The 16,992-nt window shown below is 41.4% G+C and overlaps 1 protein-coding gene across 9 annotated transcripts in view; it reads right to left on the bottom strand.

The window, feature by feature from the left end:
- The window catches only part of PIGG (phosphatidylinositol glycan anchor biosynthesis class G), a 90,019-nt gene extending 74,622 nt beyond the window's left edge, over positions 1-15,397 (bottom strand). For 5 of the 9 annotated variants that reach the window (XR_005562815.1, XM_027745152.2, XM_039379307.1 and 2 more), the window contains exons 1-6: positions 15,167-15,326; positions 11,658-11,863; positions 10,468-10,677; positions 8,797-8,985; positions 7,147-7,285; positions 3,396-3,608 (exon numbers count right to left, since the gene is read on the bottom strand). Coding sequence is in view for 7 of the 9 variants with exons in the window: in XM_027745152.2 (XP_027600953.2) it covers positions 3,396-3,608; positions 7,147-7,285; positions 8,797-8,985; positions 10,468-10,677; positions 11,658-11,863; positions 15,167-15,326 (1,117 nt within the window). In the remaining 2 variants the exon portion in view is untranslated. Of the gene's footprint in view, positions 1-3,395; positions 3,609-7,146; positions 7,286-8,796; positions 8,986-10,467; positions 10,678-11,657; positions 11,864-15,166 lie in introns of all 9 variants that reach the window. The other 4 variants (XR_003545345.2, XM_039379311.1, XM_027745155.2 and 1 more) reach the window with 3 other exon arrangements.
- Positions 15,398-16,992: the final 1,595 nt, after the last annotated feature.

Below are 16,992 nucleotides of genomic sequence, written 5' to 3'. Positions count from 1 at the left end.
TATGATCCACCAATTGTTACTAGCTGAGAATCTGCATTGGAAAGCTTGAAACTGCAGCAGCAAATACGAATGAGATGTCTAACTGACTTATCTTCTCAGATTTCTTTCCCTCAAAAAACCTGGCAGCAGACCTTGCCTGTGACATTCAGAAATTATATAGCTCAAGACCTGTCAGCACAATTCTGATGAGTGTCCAGATGTCGTACAAATAAAAATCAAAGGCTCTGAGCAGGATGAGCTAAAGCAGATTGCTCAGATCTGTGTCCAGTCAGGTCTTGCATGTTTTCAGATATGAAGCCTCCACAGCCTCTCTGGGCAACTTATTCCAGTGCTTGACAAACCTTATATAAAAAAAGTTCCTTTAATTCAAGCAAATTATTTTTGTGGGGACCACCAATTCGACCCTGGTTCAATATTATTTATTCCCTCCCATCACATATTACTTACATTGATAAGAACCCTGTTGAGTCTTTGCCTATCTAAGCTGAACAGTCCCATCACCTTCAGCCTCTCCATGACAAACATTTCAATCTCTTCATCACCCTTCATGGCCATTCACTGCTCTCACTATTTCTTGTTCTGGGGAGCCCAGAACCAGACACAGGACCCCAGATGGGGGCTCCCCACAGCTGATAGGAAGAAGGATTGACCTGCAGATGACTGTCCTAATTCAGCCTTGGATGCTATCAGCCTTCCTTCCACAAGGGTGCATTGCTGGCTGGTGTTCAACTTGGTGCCCCAAGGACCCCTTGGTGGTTCACCACCAAGCTGTTTTCCAGTCAGTTAATACCCAATCCGTACTGATGCATGGGATTATTTCTTTCCAAGTGTAGGATTTGGCATTTCCCTTTGCTGAACTTTAAGAGGTTCCTGTCAGACCATTTCTCCAGCCTGTCAAGGTACCTCTAAGTGACAGCAGACCCACCTACTGCATCAAGCACTTCTCCCAGTTTTGTACTGTGTCCTCCCCTTGCTGAGGGTGCACTGTGCCATCACCCAGGTCATTAATGAAGATGTTAAATAGTACTGGCCTGTGTGGACTTTGTGCTGCTGATAACAATCACATGAGCCCAGCAGCTGAGCCACACTGTCCAGTTATCTAGCCTGAACTGCAACAGGATGGCTGAAGCACCATATGAGCACCATGGATGATGAATATGAGGCTTCCTCTAGCTGTCTGAAAACTTACTAATTCTTCCCAATCACAATGTCGGTATTAGACACCCATAACAATATTGCCCATATTGGTTTGTGCATTAATCCTGACCCAGAAGTTCTCAACCATTTCAACATCCACTCCCAGAGCTCCATGCCTCTCTCACATAAAGGGCAACTCTCCCTCTTCAGCTTCCCAACTTACAATCATAGAATGGTTCAGGCTGAAAGGGAAGGTACCTTTAAAGATCGTCTAGTTCACCCCTAGCAGTGTGAAAACAGACATCTTTCACTAAATCACCACTCATTACTGGTTTCCTGAGCCACTGGACACTGGGCCACTGACTTTATAGACACGGTCATGGATCCAACTTCTTATTCATTAAAGAGTCCACCTGTCAAACCTGTATCACTCTAACAATAGCAGCAGGAATGTTGAGGGAGGTCCTATAGAAGTCTAGGTAGATAACAAACAGCTTTTCTCTAGTCCACTGATGCATTTATCCCATCACAGGACACTAAATTAAGTCAGGTCCAATCTGCCCTTAGCAAAGTACTGTCGGCCATCTCTAACAACCTTCTTGTCTTCCATGTATTTTGACATGTCTTCCAGGAGGATCTGTTTCATGACCTTACCAGGGACAGAGACGAGGCTTACTGCTACGTAGTTCCCAGAGTCCTCCTTTTTAACCTTTTTAAAAACAGGGCAATATTCTCAAACATGAATCAGATTACAGAATATAATCACTTCTCTGCAAGGTAACTCTTTCTACAGGAATCACAACAGATATGCATACATGTGTGTGTGCCTGTAGTGGGATAGGTGGGATGGCATTCATCTTCACTTAAAAACCATGCAAAACAAAAGGCCATTCATGCAGAATTACATATATTAGTCACTGAGTTAGTGACCTTTTCTTTAATATTTCTACGGCCTGAAGTATCCACATCAATCAAACAACATTAAACAAACAGCACATAACTTTTCCCTGCCAATCTTAATCATACAGACCAAATTATTAAGCAACAGCCTTGCCCATCTAGAACACCCTAAGAAAAACAAGACTACTTGTGAAGATATAAACCAGAAGCTGGTAGAAACTTCACTCTGTTTCACCAGTGTGTGAAGAAATACCATCAGATGAAGTTTTGTGATAGAAATTTCAGCAACACAGCCATATCCTGAACTCCCCCAACAGGGCAAGTTCCTCACTTGACAAATGGGTTAAGAGAGGAAATCTGTGCAAGAAAAAAAAAAAAAAATCAAAGTAGCTGGAGCATGGGTCCTGCTATTGACACATTGCTACCACAAGCGGCAGTCTTGGTTCAGTTCCTGGACAGGGTTTAGTTATAACTAGAAGCTGTGATGTTGAAAGATAATTGATTCTTGACCCACAATGATCATCTTGCTAAAATTTATGTTGCTATCCGTTTTAATTATTCATAGCTGCAACACAGCTCTGCATTCTCATCTGTTTATTTTAATGATTCAATAGATTATAAATCAAGTGACAAGCTTCACAGCCACTTTATAACAACATCTTCTAAGGTCTATGGTAAAATATTCTCCTTCATCCTCTGACTCAACTTTTTCACATAATTATCATATTAACTTCCTTATTTATATTGCAGTTTGTATCATGCTTCTTAACGAAATACTACATTTTGCTAGATTGGGGTTATTTTTTCCACTTGTTTTTTATTCTTTCCTCCAAACACACACGCATGTATTTTTAATAAGCAACTCTGCAGTTCTCTAGGTTCTCACTCCAAATAAACTCGCACCTAAAAATGAAATAAAAAGATAACTTACCCTAAATTATTTCCAAGTTTTACTTGAAGAATCTTTTTATTTAAACTAGAAAATTCACTCCGCTGTGCTAATTCTCCAAATAGCTCAGAGTAAGTGCCCTATGTAGGACACCTCACAAAGAGCAGTTACGAAACCACTGAGATTTAACCACACTGGCAGTTTTCCTTTAATCTTAGTCCTTCATCATTATTTCTGCTCTTTTGCCTACTAGGAGCATTACTGGTCATTAAAAAAGCTGTATTCAGGGGCAGTGTATCAAAGTAAGTTACAGTAAAGATTGAACTCAGTATCATTTCTCTAAATATTGCTCTCAAATGAAACAGCTACTTTGCAGCACCGTGCTATACTCTTGAATCTGAAAGTCCAAACTGTTTAATTAAAAATCTTCTTTCAGTATCTATGTAACATTTTTTTATAGCTGATTTACCTTTTTCATATGCAGGTGTATTCTCTTGCAGCAACCTGCTAAGCTGGAACCCATTCAAGTGTACAAAACGTAGTTGTTCTCTCATTGTCTTGCCTCCAACAACTGGCAGTATAAGGTTCCCAACACTATTTCTTGAAATTGGCAGACCAAGACCTACTGCCAGTGTGCTGGCTAAATCTGTTTGTTGCACACGTTCAGGCTGGGTTAGAGGACCTAGAATCAACAAAAGAAAAGAACGGGGGAAAAAAAATGAGAGAGGTATTTCAATGAAAGGTCCATTCTATTTCTCCAGAGACAGTTGGCACCTTATTAGTTTCAAAATTTTTTCATTGCTGTTAGCTCAGCTATTTCAAGTGGTCTACAGAGAGCTGACTGATCTTTTTCAGCTGCTGTCCTCTGCTGCTGTAAATCCAAAATTTATTAAATTCTCAGCCAGTATCACTCTTCAGTGCTAACAACTACTGTAAACACAACATGAATGTTATGCAAGTAAGAAAACAGATGGTCCAGGAGATCACCTTAACATCAAGTTGCAGCCCACATCCTAAGAGGGTTTCATAACTTTTACATTAGAAATAGCAGGAACCACTACAGGAGACTAATTTAATGCATGAACAAAGAATGAGAATCTAAAATAATGTTGACAGCATTCTAGAAGCTTCTCAATATAATGACAACAGCTCAAGATTCAATTAATATCAGGTTGCTAGGCAAACAGAATTAGAGATCAGGTAAAGAATGCTGAGGCTCAAAATCTGTAGCTGCATGCAGGCAAACTCAGTCATTTTTAAAGGGTTCTGTGCAGGATCCCATTAACTCACTGCAGTTATCAGGATTAACCTTCAGTCCCACAGACATTGGTACATGTGAATGATTCCATTAACATAAGCAACCTTTTGTTTAAGACTGCTGTGCCAATTGTTCCTTTGCATGTTGAACTAGTTACGTAGCAGTGCTTTTCTATTACGCTTTTGTTTTGTCCTCGTTGTAACTCCAGGCACTGAGTGTTTTAACTTAAGCACAGTACAGAAAGAATTCTATATAGTCTTTATTACTCTCAAGGCTCCCTTTAAGAGCATTAGAACTTCTCTCATTTCTCATCTATCTAGCTCCGATTAATCCCATATTTGTACAGAATGCCATCTATAATCCGTAAAGCGTCTTTGCATGAGTGCCTGTATGTCAGCAGTTTTCACATTTTATCTTTAAAGGCAAGTACTTAACTGGTTAAAAAAAAGCCAAACTACCAACTGCATTTAGCCAATCATGGGTGACGCATCTCTGTAGAAGGCTACACGAGTAATATTCTGACAGCATACTAAATGCAAAAAGCCCACAGGATTACTATTTTGAGGTCTACCAAATTAACCACAGTACATTTTGTTTACAGTAGGATCATAAGGAGCAGTCACTAGAATCCTAATTATTGTACCAATGAGAAGTAAACTGCTGGATATTTACAAAGGCATCATTCGAAATCACAAACTCTATCCCAAAAGACAGGTGAAGAGATATATTTCACTGTATTATAAAAACAGCATGTTTAGTTTAAACTTAACAGAAAGCAATCCCAATGAACAGGAGATTGCATTTACAGAATCTACACTCTCATGGCCTGGCAGTCAACACATACTGGTGAAATTCATAAAGCAAGAGCTTATCCAAGAGCTTTGGTCTACTCTTGACTTTGTTTTGTTTTTAGACCCAAGAAGAGTTCAATGAGTCCTCAAGCAATGCTTTCTATTGCAGTTGAATAACAGCCTTATAAATGACAGACAGAAAAATGTACTTTACTGTGCTGCAGGAACCTCCAGCAAGATAAACAAATGAAGGTTCTTCAAACAGGCTTTAAAAGCAAAGAAATCAGATGGAAATGAGCAAGAGGCAGAATGAAAGGCAGAAGAAAGCACTGTAAGGGAAAATATTCACTTCTGGTGAATATCACTTCACATTTCACCAATTCACTCAGTCAAGGAGTTTCTTTAAGTACTACTACAGAAATTAGACTAAAGATTCTCTACCACTCCATTTCCTTCGTGCCTCTTACCTTAAGCTATCTTACTTTTATCTTTCATTATTATCTACAAGTAGAAAATCAGTTTCAGAAACATATCAACTCACATCAATGATATAAAATTAACTACTTGGCCAATACAGTAAATACATTCATGCTCCATATTCTTTCCTTAAGGCTTAGCCATCAGTAGTCATGTTTTCACTGCTGTCACCTCTCATCTCTTCACAGAGCAATTCTTCCTCCTGCCTGTTAACTCTCAGTATGAAAAACTAATTCATTTCTCTGTCCTAGCTGAGAAGGAAGAATGGAGGCCAAGGAAATATTCTGGAAAATGAAAGACAAAACTAACTTCAAATAGGATTTTGCTTCTAAACCTATTCATTTACCAGTAGCCCAGGATCTTGACAACAGATCTTGTTAGCTCTCAACACTCAGCTAGGGTAGTACCGTAGAAAATTATCATCCAAAAAATACACAATTCTCTCAATGGTTACAAAGTTTAACTCATGGTTTTATCATGATACGGATGCTAGCTTTAGCTAAAACCAGAGCTTTGGGTCACATAGAATGGGCCTGGCCAGATAGCTGTAGAAGAAATCAAAGTACTTTTCAGGAAGAATTCTAGAGCAAGTATAAATCAGAGTCGTCAATGTGTCCTTGGTCTGGTTTCAGCTGGGATAGAGTTAATTTTCTTCCTAGTATCTGGTACAGGGCTGTGTTTTGGATTCAATATGAGAATAATGTTGATAATACAGTAATGTTTTAGCTGTTGGTAAGGCTTACCCTTGGTCAAGGATTTTTCCATTTCCTGTGCTCTGCCAGTGAGCAGGTACACAATAAGCTGGAAGGGAACACAACTGGGACAGCTGATCTGGACTGGACAAAGGAATAGTTCATACCACAGAGCATCTTTCCCAGTACACAAACTGGAGTGAGTTGACTGGGGGCTGTCCATTGCTTCTTGGGGACAGGCTGTGCACCTATCAGCAGGTGGAGAGCAATTGCACTGTGCATTACTCGTTTCTCTTGGGCTTTATACCTCTCCCTCTCTCTTTTTCATTACAATAATAATTATTATAATCTACATCTAATTATTGTTGTTGTTGTTACTGTTACAGTCATATATGGTAGTAGTATTCTCAGACTATTAGGGTGCACTATGCACTGGCATCCACTGGAGCCTTACACCAAGTACCACACAACAGCACACTCACTCACGCCCCCACCCTGGGTGGGAGGACAATCAGAAAGAAAAGGTAAACCTCCTGGGTTAAGACAGGAACAGCTTAATAACTGAAACAAATAAAATATTATAATAATAGTAGCAATGAAAAGGAGAGAGGGAGAGGAATCAAACCCAAGAGAAAGAAGTGATGCACAATAAAATTGCTCCCCACCTGCTGACTGATGTCCAGGCCCTTCCCAAGTAGAGATTGGCAGCCACCAGTTTATATACTGGGCATGATGCTCCATGGTTCAGAATATCCCTTTGGCCAGTTCAGGTCAGCTGTCCTAGCTATGCTCCCTCGTGGCTTCTTTTGCACCTGCTCCCTGCCAGAGCATGGGAAAACAGGAAAGTCCTTGATTCAGAGTAAGCACTAAAAATATCAGTGTGTTATCAACGTTATTCTCATACTGAATCCAAAACACAGCCCTGTACCAGCTACTAAGAAGAAAATAAACACTATTCCATCGGAAACCAAGACAGTTCTGAAAAAGTTCTTTGATCCTTACCACTTCTCTTTTCAAAAGCAGAGCTGATAAACAGAAGAGGTGTGTGCACTTCTCCTTCTGAAGAACCACCATGACTACCCGTTTCAGACATCCCGTGATCCCCACACACAACTAGCAAATTGGGCAAAGAAGCTTCTTCCTGCAAATCACAGAAAAAAAATTAATTTATTGTACTAGCACGAGTCATATATATCACTTCACTATCTCTATCATTTTCAAACATGAATATGTCTCAAAGTGAATTTAATTTTTTTAAACTTGCTCACAACACCTGGGGCAGATAACAAGAGATGTATGTCTGCAGCTAAATGTCGTGCGGTAATAGTAATTTTTAGAAGTTAAGGCACATACTTACCAGACTTGTCAATATATTAGGAAAAAAACTCACCAAAAAAAATCCCAAACTTTAAAAACCCCTTAATTTACAGTCTCAAGAAACTCACCAAAAGATTAAATAAAGGCTATTACACTGCGGGAAGAAAATCAGGAGCCCAGGAACAGTAGCATTAACAGAGAAGTATTTCCCACTTCTTTTCTTCACCTTCATTGAGTTTTTAGTATACATGCTGAATTATTAATATTGCAAATGGTAAAATCATATCAATTTAATATGAAAAAATAATCCTATTTCTAATACTCTCTAGTGTCTCAAGTGTTTTTGGGATCATGACTGATGTTAAACAGTGCATATGTTTCTGAATAAAGAGAACAACAGAAGCATATGTGAGGCCTGTCCAAGAATTTTGAGCTAACAAATCAAAGATGGCAGAAAATAAACAGTCAACCCGCAACAAAGTCGATTTTTGTCATCTCTAGTTATTACCAGTACCTGTTCTACCCAAAAAAGTAAAGTGCCTTTATTATTCCTCTATTCTAAAACTGAGATAAAGGCTTTCTGTTGACAAAAGCAAACATACTAAAAAAGTGTAGCAAAACCACTACGACATTCATGAAGCTTCCACACACAGGATTTAATCTCTCCTTTCATACAACAGTATCCATTCCTCTAAAAGTACTACTGAAATTTTGTGAGCAGCTGCTCTGAATTGCAGTTGCCAAAAACAAACAAGAAAAATGCTTCGGGCCACTTGGAATTAGGACTTGGTAGTTCAACATCCAGACACGGATGTTTAGGTAATTGACAACCTGTATATCCAAATCTAAAACCAGGTTCAGATGTGCTGCATTTAGCATAAGACAAAATGTAGTTTACAACCACCATTTCCATTTGAATTTTTCAAATATCTAAGAATTAGGTATACCTTCATAACTGTAGACATTAGAGCCATTAGCTTTACATGCCCATTACTCCTCCCGCTGAATTTCATTACTAGAAAGCACACCAACCACTGCCCTAATTCATGAGGGATAAGAGAATTTTGGCATGCATTCCTCTCGCTGTATACCAAGAGGGAGTATTTCCCTGCTGCTCAGAGGAGGCTCTTAACAGATGTTACTAAAGTCAGCCAGTAAATCCTTAAAAACGCTACACTGTACTGTTAACTGGGGAATGTCCTGGGAAGGGAAGGAAAAGAACTGAAGAATACCCACTTCAGTCCAGGAATAAACGAGCTACCATCCACAAACAGCGAGCATTTTAATGTCAGTCCACAACTAACAAGACACTGATCCAAGAGGAAGCTATATTACCTTTGAAAGAAGAGAAATATGAATCTTCTTCAGTATGTTATCCATTTCACGAAGTTTCGGTCCCACTAATGGGCTGTTTGGCCCACTAATATGTCCAATATGGTCCAATCCCAGGTAATGTAGTATTAGGATATCCCAGTCTTCTCTCTTTAACACTCTATCCAAATGCCTGGTAACATTGTCATCAACCTCAAAGAAAAGGAAAACAATTAAAAGGTAAAAATAATTTCTCTCTTGTAAAAAACATGGAAAAATTAGATTGCAATACCCATTAAAATTCTGCAGAAGTTGATGAGAATTACAGTCACTCACAATGTTAATGAGAGAAAAAAAATCAGACCAATTAGTTCAATGTCAGGCAGACAAATATATTTCTCTTACAAAAGAGATTCTTCACCCCAATTACTTGTTTCGGGTCACGATGCATCAGATTACACACAAACAAGGCAAACAGGTTGCCAAGCTTCCACAGAAACTTAAACCACTTTCATCCTTCACACTCCTGATCTCTCACTTCACAAATTATCAAATACATAAAGTATTGTAAGCACAGGGAAAAGCCTCTGTTTAGTGCTTGGAATCACAGGAGGGCAAAAAACCCACACTTGCTTTTTCAACTCAGTTTTTGCTAGGCAAACACAAAAAGATTGTACTTGCTGCAAGTGAAAGAACTGGCAACACAGTGAGAAAGTAAAATTATTTAAAAAGTGCTATTTGGAGCCTAACTTACCTGTTTTCCTGCTTAGGTTGACAATGCATTTTTAATTGCATATCTTCTCCCTGGATATTAAAATTCCTTATGATATTTCACATGCAACATCACTTTGCTGACTCTGGATATAATTACCAAAAAAATCTATAAAAAGCTGTGTGTTTAAGAGACTATATTCAGATAGATAAAGACTGCCTAAAGAGCTTGAGAGTCACAAAATCACAGATCCAGCAGCATACTTGCATTTTTCCACTGTATGTTGAAGCTTTTGCAAGTTTTACTAGTGTAACCAGTTAAAAGTGTCTTCCAATCCATTTAGACCTTTCTAACTGCCTTACACATGTTAATAAAATATGTCAGTAGCAGTGGGTCAACAGCCTGAGGTTTAACAAACCATAAAGGTTCAAGAATGAACTAAAATTGCCAAAGCATTTACTCTTCTAGTGTGTCTAGAGTAAGAATTTTCACAATTTGTTTCATTTACTTTCTATGCTCCTTCTTTGATAACATAATGAAACACTACTCCTATTGCAATTACAAAAGTGATGCAATACTACAAAAGTATGCCTCTAGAAGACCAAGAGAATCTATTAATTGGCCACTTAAGGACGGCATTAACTAATATAAATACGACAGCAAACTGGAAACGTGGATAGTGGAATTTTTAAACAAAGCAACTGGTCTAACTTCCTACCACAAGAAGTTTTGTAAGAAAATCGTACATTTAGGAAAGTTATACAGTAACTGCATCATCCAAACACTTCCCACAGCATATGCATGAGGGACTGAAATGCTTAGCTCCACAGTGCCCATACCAACCACACATGTAAATCCAATTTCTATTTAATTGCCAGGTGCGTATTTCAGAACTAGGACAGCTTTACTCATTCACTCTTAGAAGTTGCCACCGTGTGTTTGTATTCATTTTATTTACCTTGGGATCATACAAAGCCTCTCACCTCTGTAAAGTCTGACACAAAAAACGATGTAGTTCCATCATATTCCATGAAGTGCTTTGGGAACAATTTAACCCATGTATCATCACCATAAAAGATTATTCTTTTCCCAGCTGCTTTTGCCTGCCATATCAGATTGTCATCTAACAGAGCTGGAGAATTGAGGTTCACAACAACATCAATGAAACCAGGTATGCTACCCGTCATCAAAGCCTACATGAAACAAGAAAAGAGACAACATTAACCAAGAAGCTTCCAGGGATCAGAAGACAGTAGCAGTGTAAGCAGGAGGAAGCAATAAACCAGATGGCAGGCAAATTATTCTTTAAGTAAAGAAACATGAAGTAAAAGAACACAGGCTGCCCTGACACATAACCTCACCTGCCACAATACAGTGCTAGTTGATGTGAGAGATAATGATTGCTTTACAAAAGGTAAAAATAATATTGTCTTAACTAGTGGACAGCAAAATGGCTTTGTATGACTCAGCTGAAATTTGTTTCATTTACTAGTCATTAAATCACCAAAAAGATAGTTTAGAAGGTCTAAGTAAACTGACTCAACATTCACAAAGATAGTACATTTGAAACACTAAATAAGAAACGTCTAGGAAATGAAATGAAGTCCACCTATGAATAGTTACCAGACTGTTTCCCCCTCACTCTCTCACTGGCCTTCTAGTTGACCTACAAAGATCACTCCTCCAGCTTCTTCAATGAAGAGGAGTCACTCAGATCCATCACTGACAAGCCTGGATGATCAAGTATTTTGATGATATCGCCACAATTAATCTTTTAGTTACATGGAACTTCACACAGTTTCCTTTTTAAGGTCTTCAAAAACATCCTTATGACAAAACAATTTAATAGTAAACTGGATTTTCTATCCAAGTTACAAGAACACAGAGAAATACCAATAAAAATATTCTTGGATAGAAGACCAGTGGAAAACTTGACAACTGAGAGGCTGCTGGCTTTCCCATGACTGCAAATAAAGAGATTATGCACTAGGGCCTTAACCTCTGGGCGATGGCAAATCAGGACTCTATCACATGCACTCCTACAGCAAAGAGAGATTCAGCCACAGATTGCACTAACACAACAAACCTGTCCTTTATGCCAACTCCAAGCACACAAAACAAACACTTCAAAACTTTATCGAATGAAATGGGGAAAAAAACCCCAAACATTTACCTTAATTCTAGGCATAGTCACAGTAGGTGGCTTCGCTTCAGCAATGAAGCTGTAGGAAGTCCCTTTTTCAACAACTTGCGTAGTATATGGCATGAACTGTTTCCCTTTGGATCCAAACACAAAGTCATCTCTCAAAGCATCTATCAGAACAATGACAACTTTATTGAAAAGCGGTGCAGGAATCTTGGTCCAGTTAGAAACCATTCCTAAGCAACAAAAACAGGGTACACAAAAGTCATTAACAAATTTTACCAAAGACTAGACAGAAGTTAAAAGGACAACTTCACAACAGAAATGAGTCTTTCAACTCCTTTATTATTTTTACATTTGGAAATGAGAAATTGCAAACAACAGCCAGTGTGAGAAGTAATCAGAGGATGCTGGGTTTTCAGGCCATCCAGCACAGGAATAACACAACTGTAACTCCAGCACAGCATCTAGGAAGTAGAACAAAATGTGAATGGAATGTGTGATGTGAAATCGGGAAAACTGAGGAAAAGCTTTGAAATGGAGAATGGTCAAAGCAATAGGAAGGGGTAGCTGCTACTTTCTCTCTTGTTAATTCATTAAAGCTGAACTGCATATATCTGACAGACTTTTGTTAGAAAAAAGATGCTGCATTCTCTTGTACTAATGCACAATTTTGCACATCAGAACACAAGCAATGCCTCTTAATCAAATCTCACCATAAGATAACAGGAAAATTACAAAGAAATATGAGATAGCAGGAAAATTACAAAGAAATAGACAATTTCACTGAAACTTGAAGGTAAAAGATCTGTGCACACTTGCTCCCTTCAAGGTAGAAGACTGTATGCCAGGCTAGTTCGGTGATGGCAGCTGCAGGGCCAAAATCCAATTCCAGAATTCCCAGAATGTGGTACAAGGGTGGGCACAGCAAAATGCTGCTGTGCATCAAGCAGTAGGCAATGTCATGCCTTCAGGGTCACCCTTCTCTTGCACAGACTTAATTCTGGCTGCAGCAACTCTTGATCTGCATTGAGCTTGGTCCACATGGTGACATTAAGCTCTTGGTCCACCCTCTACAAGTCTCATTTCTTTACCAGGAAAACACACAGAAGGGCAAAAATGGAAGCAGAATGCATCCTACCCACAGACCTCTACTCAGACAAGATTGTGTTTACTCAGTACATGTATTATATAAAGCTAGGGTTTTTACACTCCTTTAGAATAAAGTTTGTTTCTGCATAAGCGGTTGACAATTTGGAAAGGTCACAGATAGTGGTGTGTATAACACAAGAAACTCAAAAAAAAAAACCAAAAAGCAAAAAAACCCTCAGAAACTGTATTTTGGAGTACACAGATAAGCATCAATAAACTGATATTCACAGACTCATTAGTGCTAATGATTTTTCCAGATCAGAAAACTATGGAGGAGGGCCCAGCAGGGGGAAGAAGGAAATCTCAAAAACACTAAAATGCTAACTACCAGCAACCCTAATTAAACTGATAATTTTGGTTCAACAGGACTTGAATTATCAACTAAAAGGCATGCTTTGGCTCTCCATGAAAAACAAGAAGGCATCACTGGATGTACAGTTGGTAAAATCTTTCTCGTAATTTACTCCTATCCACTTGCTCAGTGAAAGAAAGCTTCCTGGACACCAAAAATGATCAGATCATAAACACATATACCCTACTCCTAAGTTCCTCCTGCAGTGTAATTCATCAGTAAGTCAAAGTATTGAGAAGTTCAAATGAATTCTGAGTCACAAGCCATCTGAAAATACTTATTGTAAGATAGTGAAAACGACACATGGTGCAAGTCTTGGCATGTGGCATGCTTATTTAGGGTTACTTACTTAGAGAACAGTTACTTTAAATGAAGCTGAACTTCTGCAAGCAGTGAAGAAAACCACAGGTTCTCTATCAAAAACTTTCTACAATGATGTGCTGCAAGGATTCACTATTACAGCCATCCCACAGGCAAGACAGCATGGAGTCAATGGCAGTCAGGACTCACAAAGGAAACATGCAGGAAATACAGAGGCACTGGGGAAATAATCTTTCCTGAATAGACCTAAAGTAGGTTGAAAGCCTTCTGCATCATGTGTTTAGTAAGCAACACCTTGCCTTTAGAGCTTATAGTCCAGACCAAGAGATCACTGTGGAAGCAAATCGTAACCCAAGAACTACAGAAAGAAAGTGTTCTTCCACTGTCACTCCATTTTTTCCTACTACACCTGGGATTACTAGTGACACGCCTAAATTTAAACTGCCTGTAGAGCCCTGTGGTGCACACTAATACTCTTCAGCACAAATCAGTCCTTTCAAAACCCAGTTATCTGACACCTCCATCCCACCCAAGCAGTCTCCCTCTGCATTAGGCTCCAGCCAATAATCACATGTGAATGCAACATTTCAGTCACAGCAGCCTATCAAACATCTCTGGCAGTCTTGGTAAACTCCAGCTAAAAAGCAACCTGCCATCCACAAAATCCACTCAGGTCTGTAACCAGATTAGATTCTTTCATTGTTCCTGCTTAATTGGTATCAGCACATCACATTCTAAATTACACAACCTTCTCTTCCCTCCACTGCGTCTCACAATTCAAGTAACGACTCGATCCTTGTGGGTCCCTCCCAACTCAGAATATACTGTGGTTCTGTAAAAAAAAAGTCACACGCTTTGAAAGAATAATAACAAATAACAAGCAGCTGAAGACCCAGTTTGGCAGGTACAGTCCTGTTCCACGAAGTTACTAAGTAGATGTCCCAAGCAAGAGCTTGCAAGGAGCAAAATAACTCCTACTCCATTCAGCTGCCCACTGAAGCTGAAGTTTCACCCTACAAGCTCCAAACACTGCTGAAGAACACTCCTTCAAGTACAAAGTCCTCTTCTTCACGTTACTTTAATGCAACTTGAGATTGAACATATAAGAAAGTTATATTATCAACATGTCTTCTACTGACTCCTCATTATAAAGACGCTTGAAAACTTTGGTTTCGCCAATTCAGCTACAGAATAGAGCAGGACCTGTAAAGGCGGTGATTTCACAGAAATCGTAATGGACAGCAATACTGTGCACGTTGCAACCTGCATTGCTACAGTCACTTCGTGGCTACTGAGGTGCTAAAATCCCAACGAGGTGGGGTTAAGACGCTCACACAACACAGAAGCATCGCAGACACGATGGTTCTTGGGCACAACACAACCAGCGAGTTAACAGAGCAAGCACTCAGGTGTTTGAACTGAGACGGCATCATTTAATGCAAACAACTTGCCATTAAACAGGAGGGGTACGACGGCAACATCAGCGTCAGGGAACGGGGAATAAAAGGACAGGAAAACCCTTCAGAGACGTGACAGCTGACGCTGGAGGCTTTTTGCCACAGTGAGCAGTGCTGCTGGCAGTAATCGACAACTACATGGAAACCAGCTAAGTTCTAAACTGCTCCGGAAGCAGTTCTGGAAGCACGAAGGCGTCTCCAGAAAGGTGTCCCGCGGCACCGAGGGAGAGGGCGCGCTGGGCGGCTGCTCGCGTTACCTGGGCCGGGCGGGGCCGGCTCGGCGGGAGAGTCCGCACGGGCCTCTCTGCGGGGCAGAGACCTGACGGGCACCGGGAAGAAGCCGCGGAGGAACAGCGTGACGCCCAGGGCCTGCACGAGGAGGCAGGAGGAGGCGAACACCCCCGAGCGCAGCCGCATCCTGGTACGGACCCGGCGGCGGAACCGGCACAAGCCCCGACCCGTCCCGGGCGCCGCTGCGCCGGCTCTGCGGGGCGGCCCCGCCGGCGGTCCAGCCCTGCCGCCGAGCCCCGCCCCCGGCCCGCGCCGACCAACCAGCGGCCACCGCGCGCGCCCGCCGAGCTTCGCTATTGGCCAGCGGCGACCCCGCCCCTTCTCAAGCGAGAGGCGGCAACGCCGGGCCGGAAGTGGGGCCCTGTGCACCGCCCCCTCAGCCGCGAGCGCGGATCCCGAACCGGCATCCCGCGTCCCGGACCCGCATCCCTCATCCTGCATCTCACACCCGCGTCCTGTCTCTTCCCCCCCTCCCCGCGTCCCACTCTCCCGTCCCACCCCTGCGCTCCGCACCCCACCCCGTGTCCTACCCCTGCGACCCACCCCCAGCGTCACACCCCGCCATCCCACCCCGCCATCCCACCCCGCGACCCGGCCCCGCGTTCCCCAGCGCAGAAGGAGCCGCTGGAGCGGGAGGTGAAAGGAGACTTTATGTAATGTTGCCACAAGAAGAGCATGGCAGGTGAGGAAGGAGTCCAAGCCGGGGACTGTTACAGGTGTTTGGCAAAGCAGAACCTTTCCTCTCCACACACGCACACATCTCTGAATACAACTGAATAGTGATAACCTCTCAGTCTTTCCACTGGAATGGAAACAGACTGGAGCAGGTGGGTCATGGCAGACGAGCGGGGAGAAATAAGTTTTAAAGGTTTAATTTTCTGAAAGAAGAAACCAAAGACACTGCAAAGTGAAGCAGTTTATACTGGTCTCGCTATTGCTCATGGAGTTAGGATGATAGCCTCGGAATTTCACTCTTCCGAACAAAACTGCTGCTCATCTCTACCGGGGCGGTTCCTGTATGGCCCACCATTCCACCAGCAAGGTGTGGCAGGTGTTTCTGCGGCGTAAGTGACAAGTCCTTAGCATTACCTGTGAGTGGCACGTTTTCCCTGATCCCACAAGTGCAGTGCCCCAAGGCTGCACTCACATTTACACCTGGACTTGGCTGGCTGGAGTCAGTCCCGGGACGAAGCTGCACTGCCACAGTTTGCAGCCCTCACCCACAGCTGCGTGTGTTGATGTGACACTACAAGTGACTCCAGAGTGTTTTTCCTGCTGGGCCTTTTGCCTCAGCACAAAGTGTTACCTGTTTTGTGTAAAGGCAGGCCAAATATATTGTACTGTGCTTTTAAAAATGTTTTCTGGCTGGGGTTTGTCAGTCTGTGGTTTTACTGCCAGTTTTTGCTGGCCAGCTCTCCATACTTTGCAGCAGCTGTCACGAGGCAAAGTTGTCCTGATGTGAGAGGCATGTGTGAGTGGGTTTGGGATAAAAGCTTTGTGTAACTTCAAATTCCTTTTGGCCTTTCCTAGGGCCTCCAAGCACAGGGAAAAAATCAAGGAGCCTTTTGTCCTGTGGGTTCGTGCTATTTACATGGAAGATTGGGTAATAGATCTCTGAGCACTGTGATACCTTTAGGCTTCCTAAGTGCTTTTTCTGGTCACTCTTTACTCATTATGCTCCTACTCAGACTAATTCTAATGTTTTCATTTCCTAAGAAGATCCAAAGCCATTATGTTAAGAAGAAATTGCATTTTTGCAGATGCTGTTCACTTGTTTCTTTCCAGAAGCATG

This window comes from Pipra filicauda, unplaced genomic scaffold, assembly GCF_003945595.2.
Source record: "Pipra filicauda isolate LSUMZ 115617 unplaced genomic scaffold, ASM394559v2 scaffold163_size1657671_pilon, whole genome shotgun sequence".
NCBI lineage: Eukaryota > Metazoa > Chordata > Aves > Passeriformes > Pipridae > Pipra > Pipra filicauda.
The sequence above is the reverse complement of the archived record's forward strand: the minus strand, read 5'-3'. Positions and strand labels throughout refer to the sequence as shown.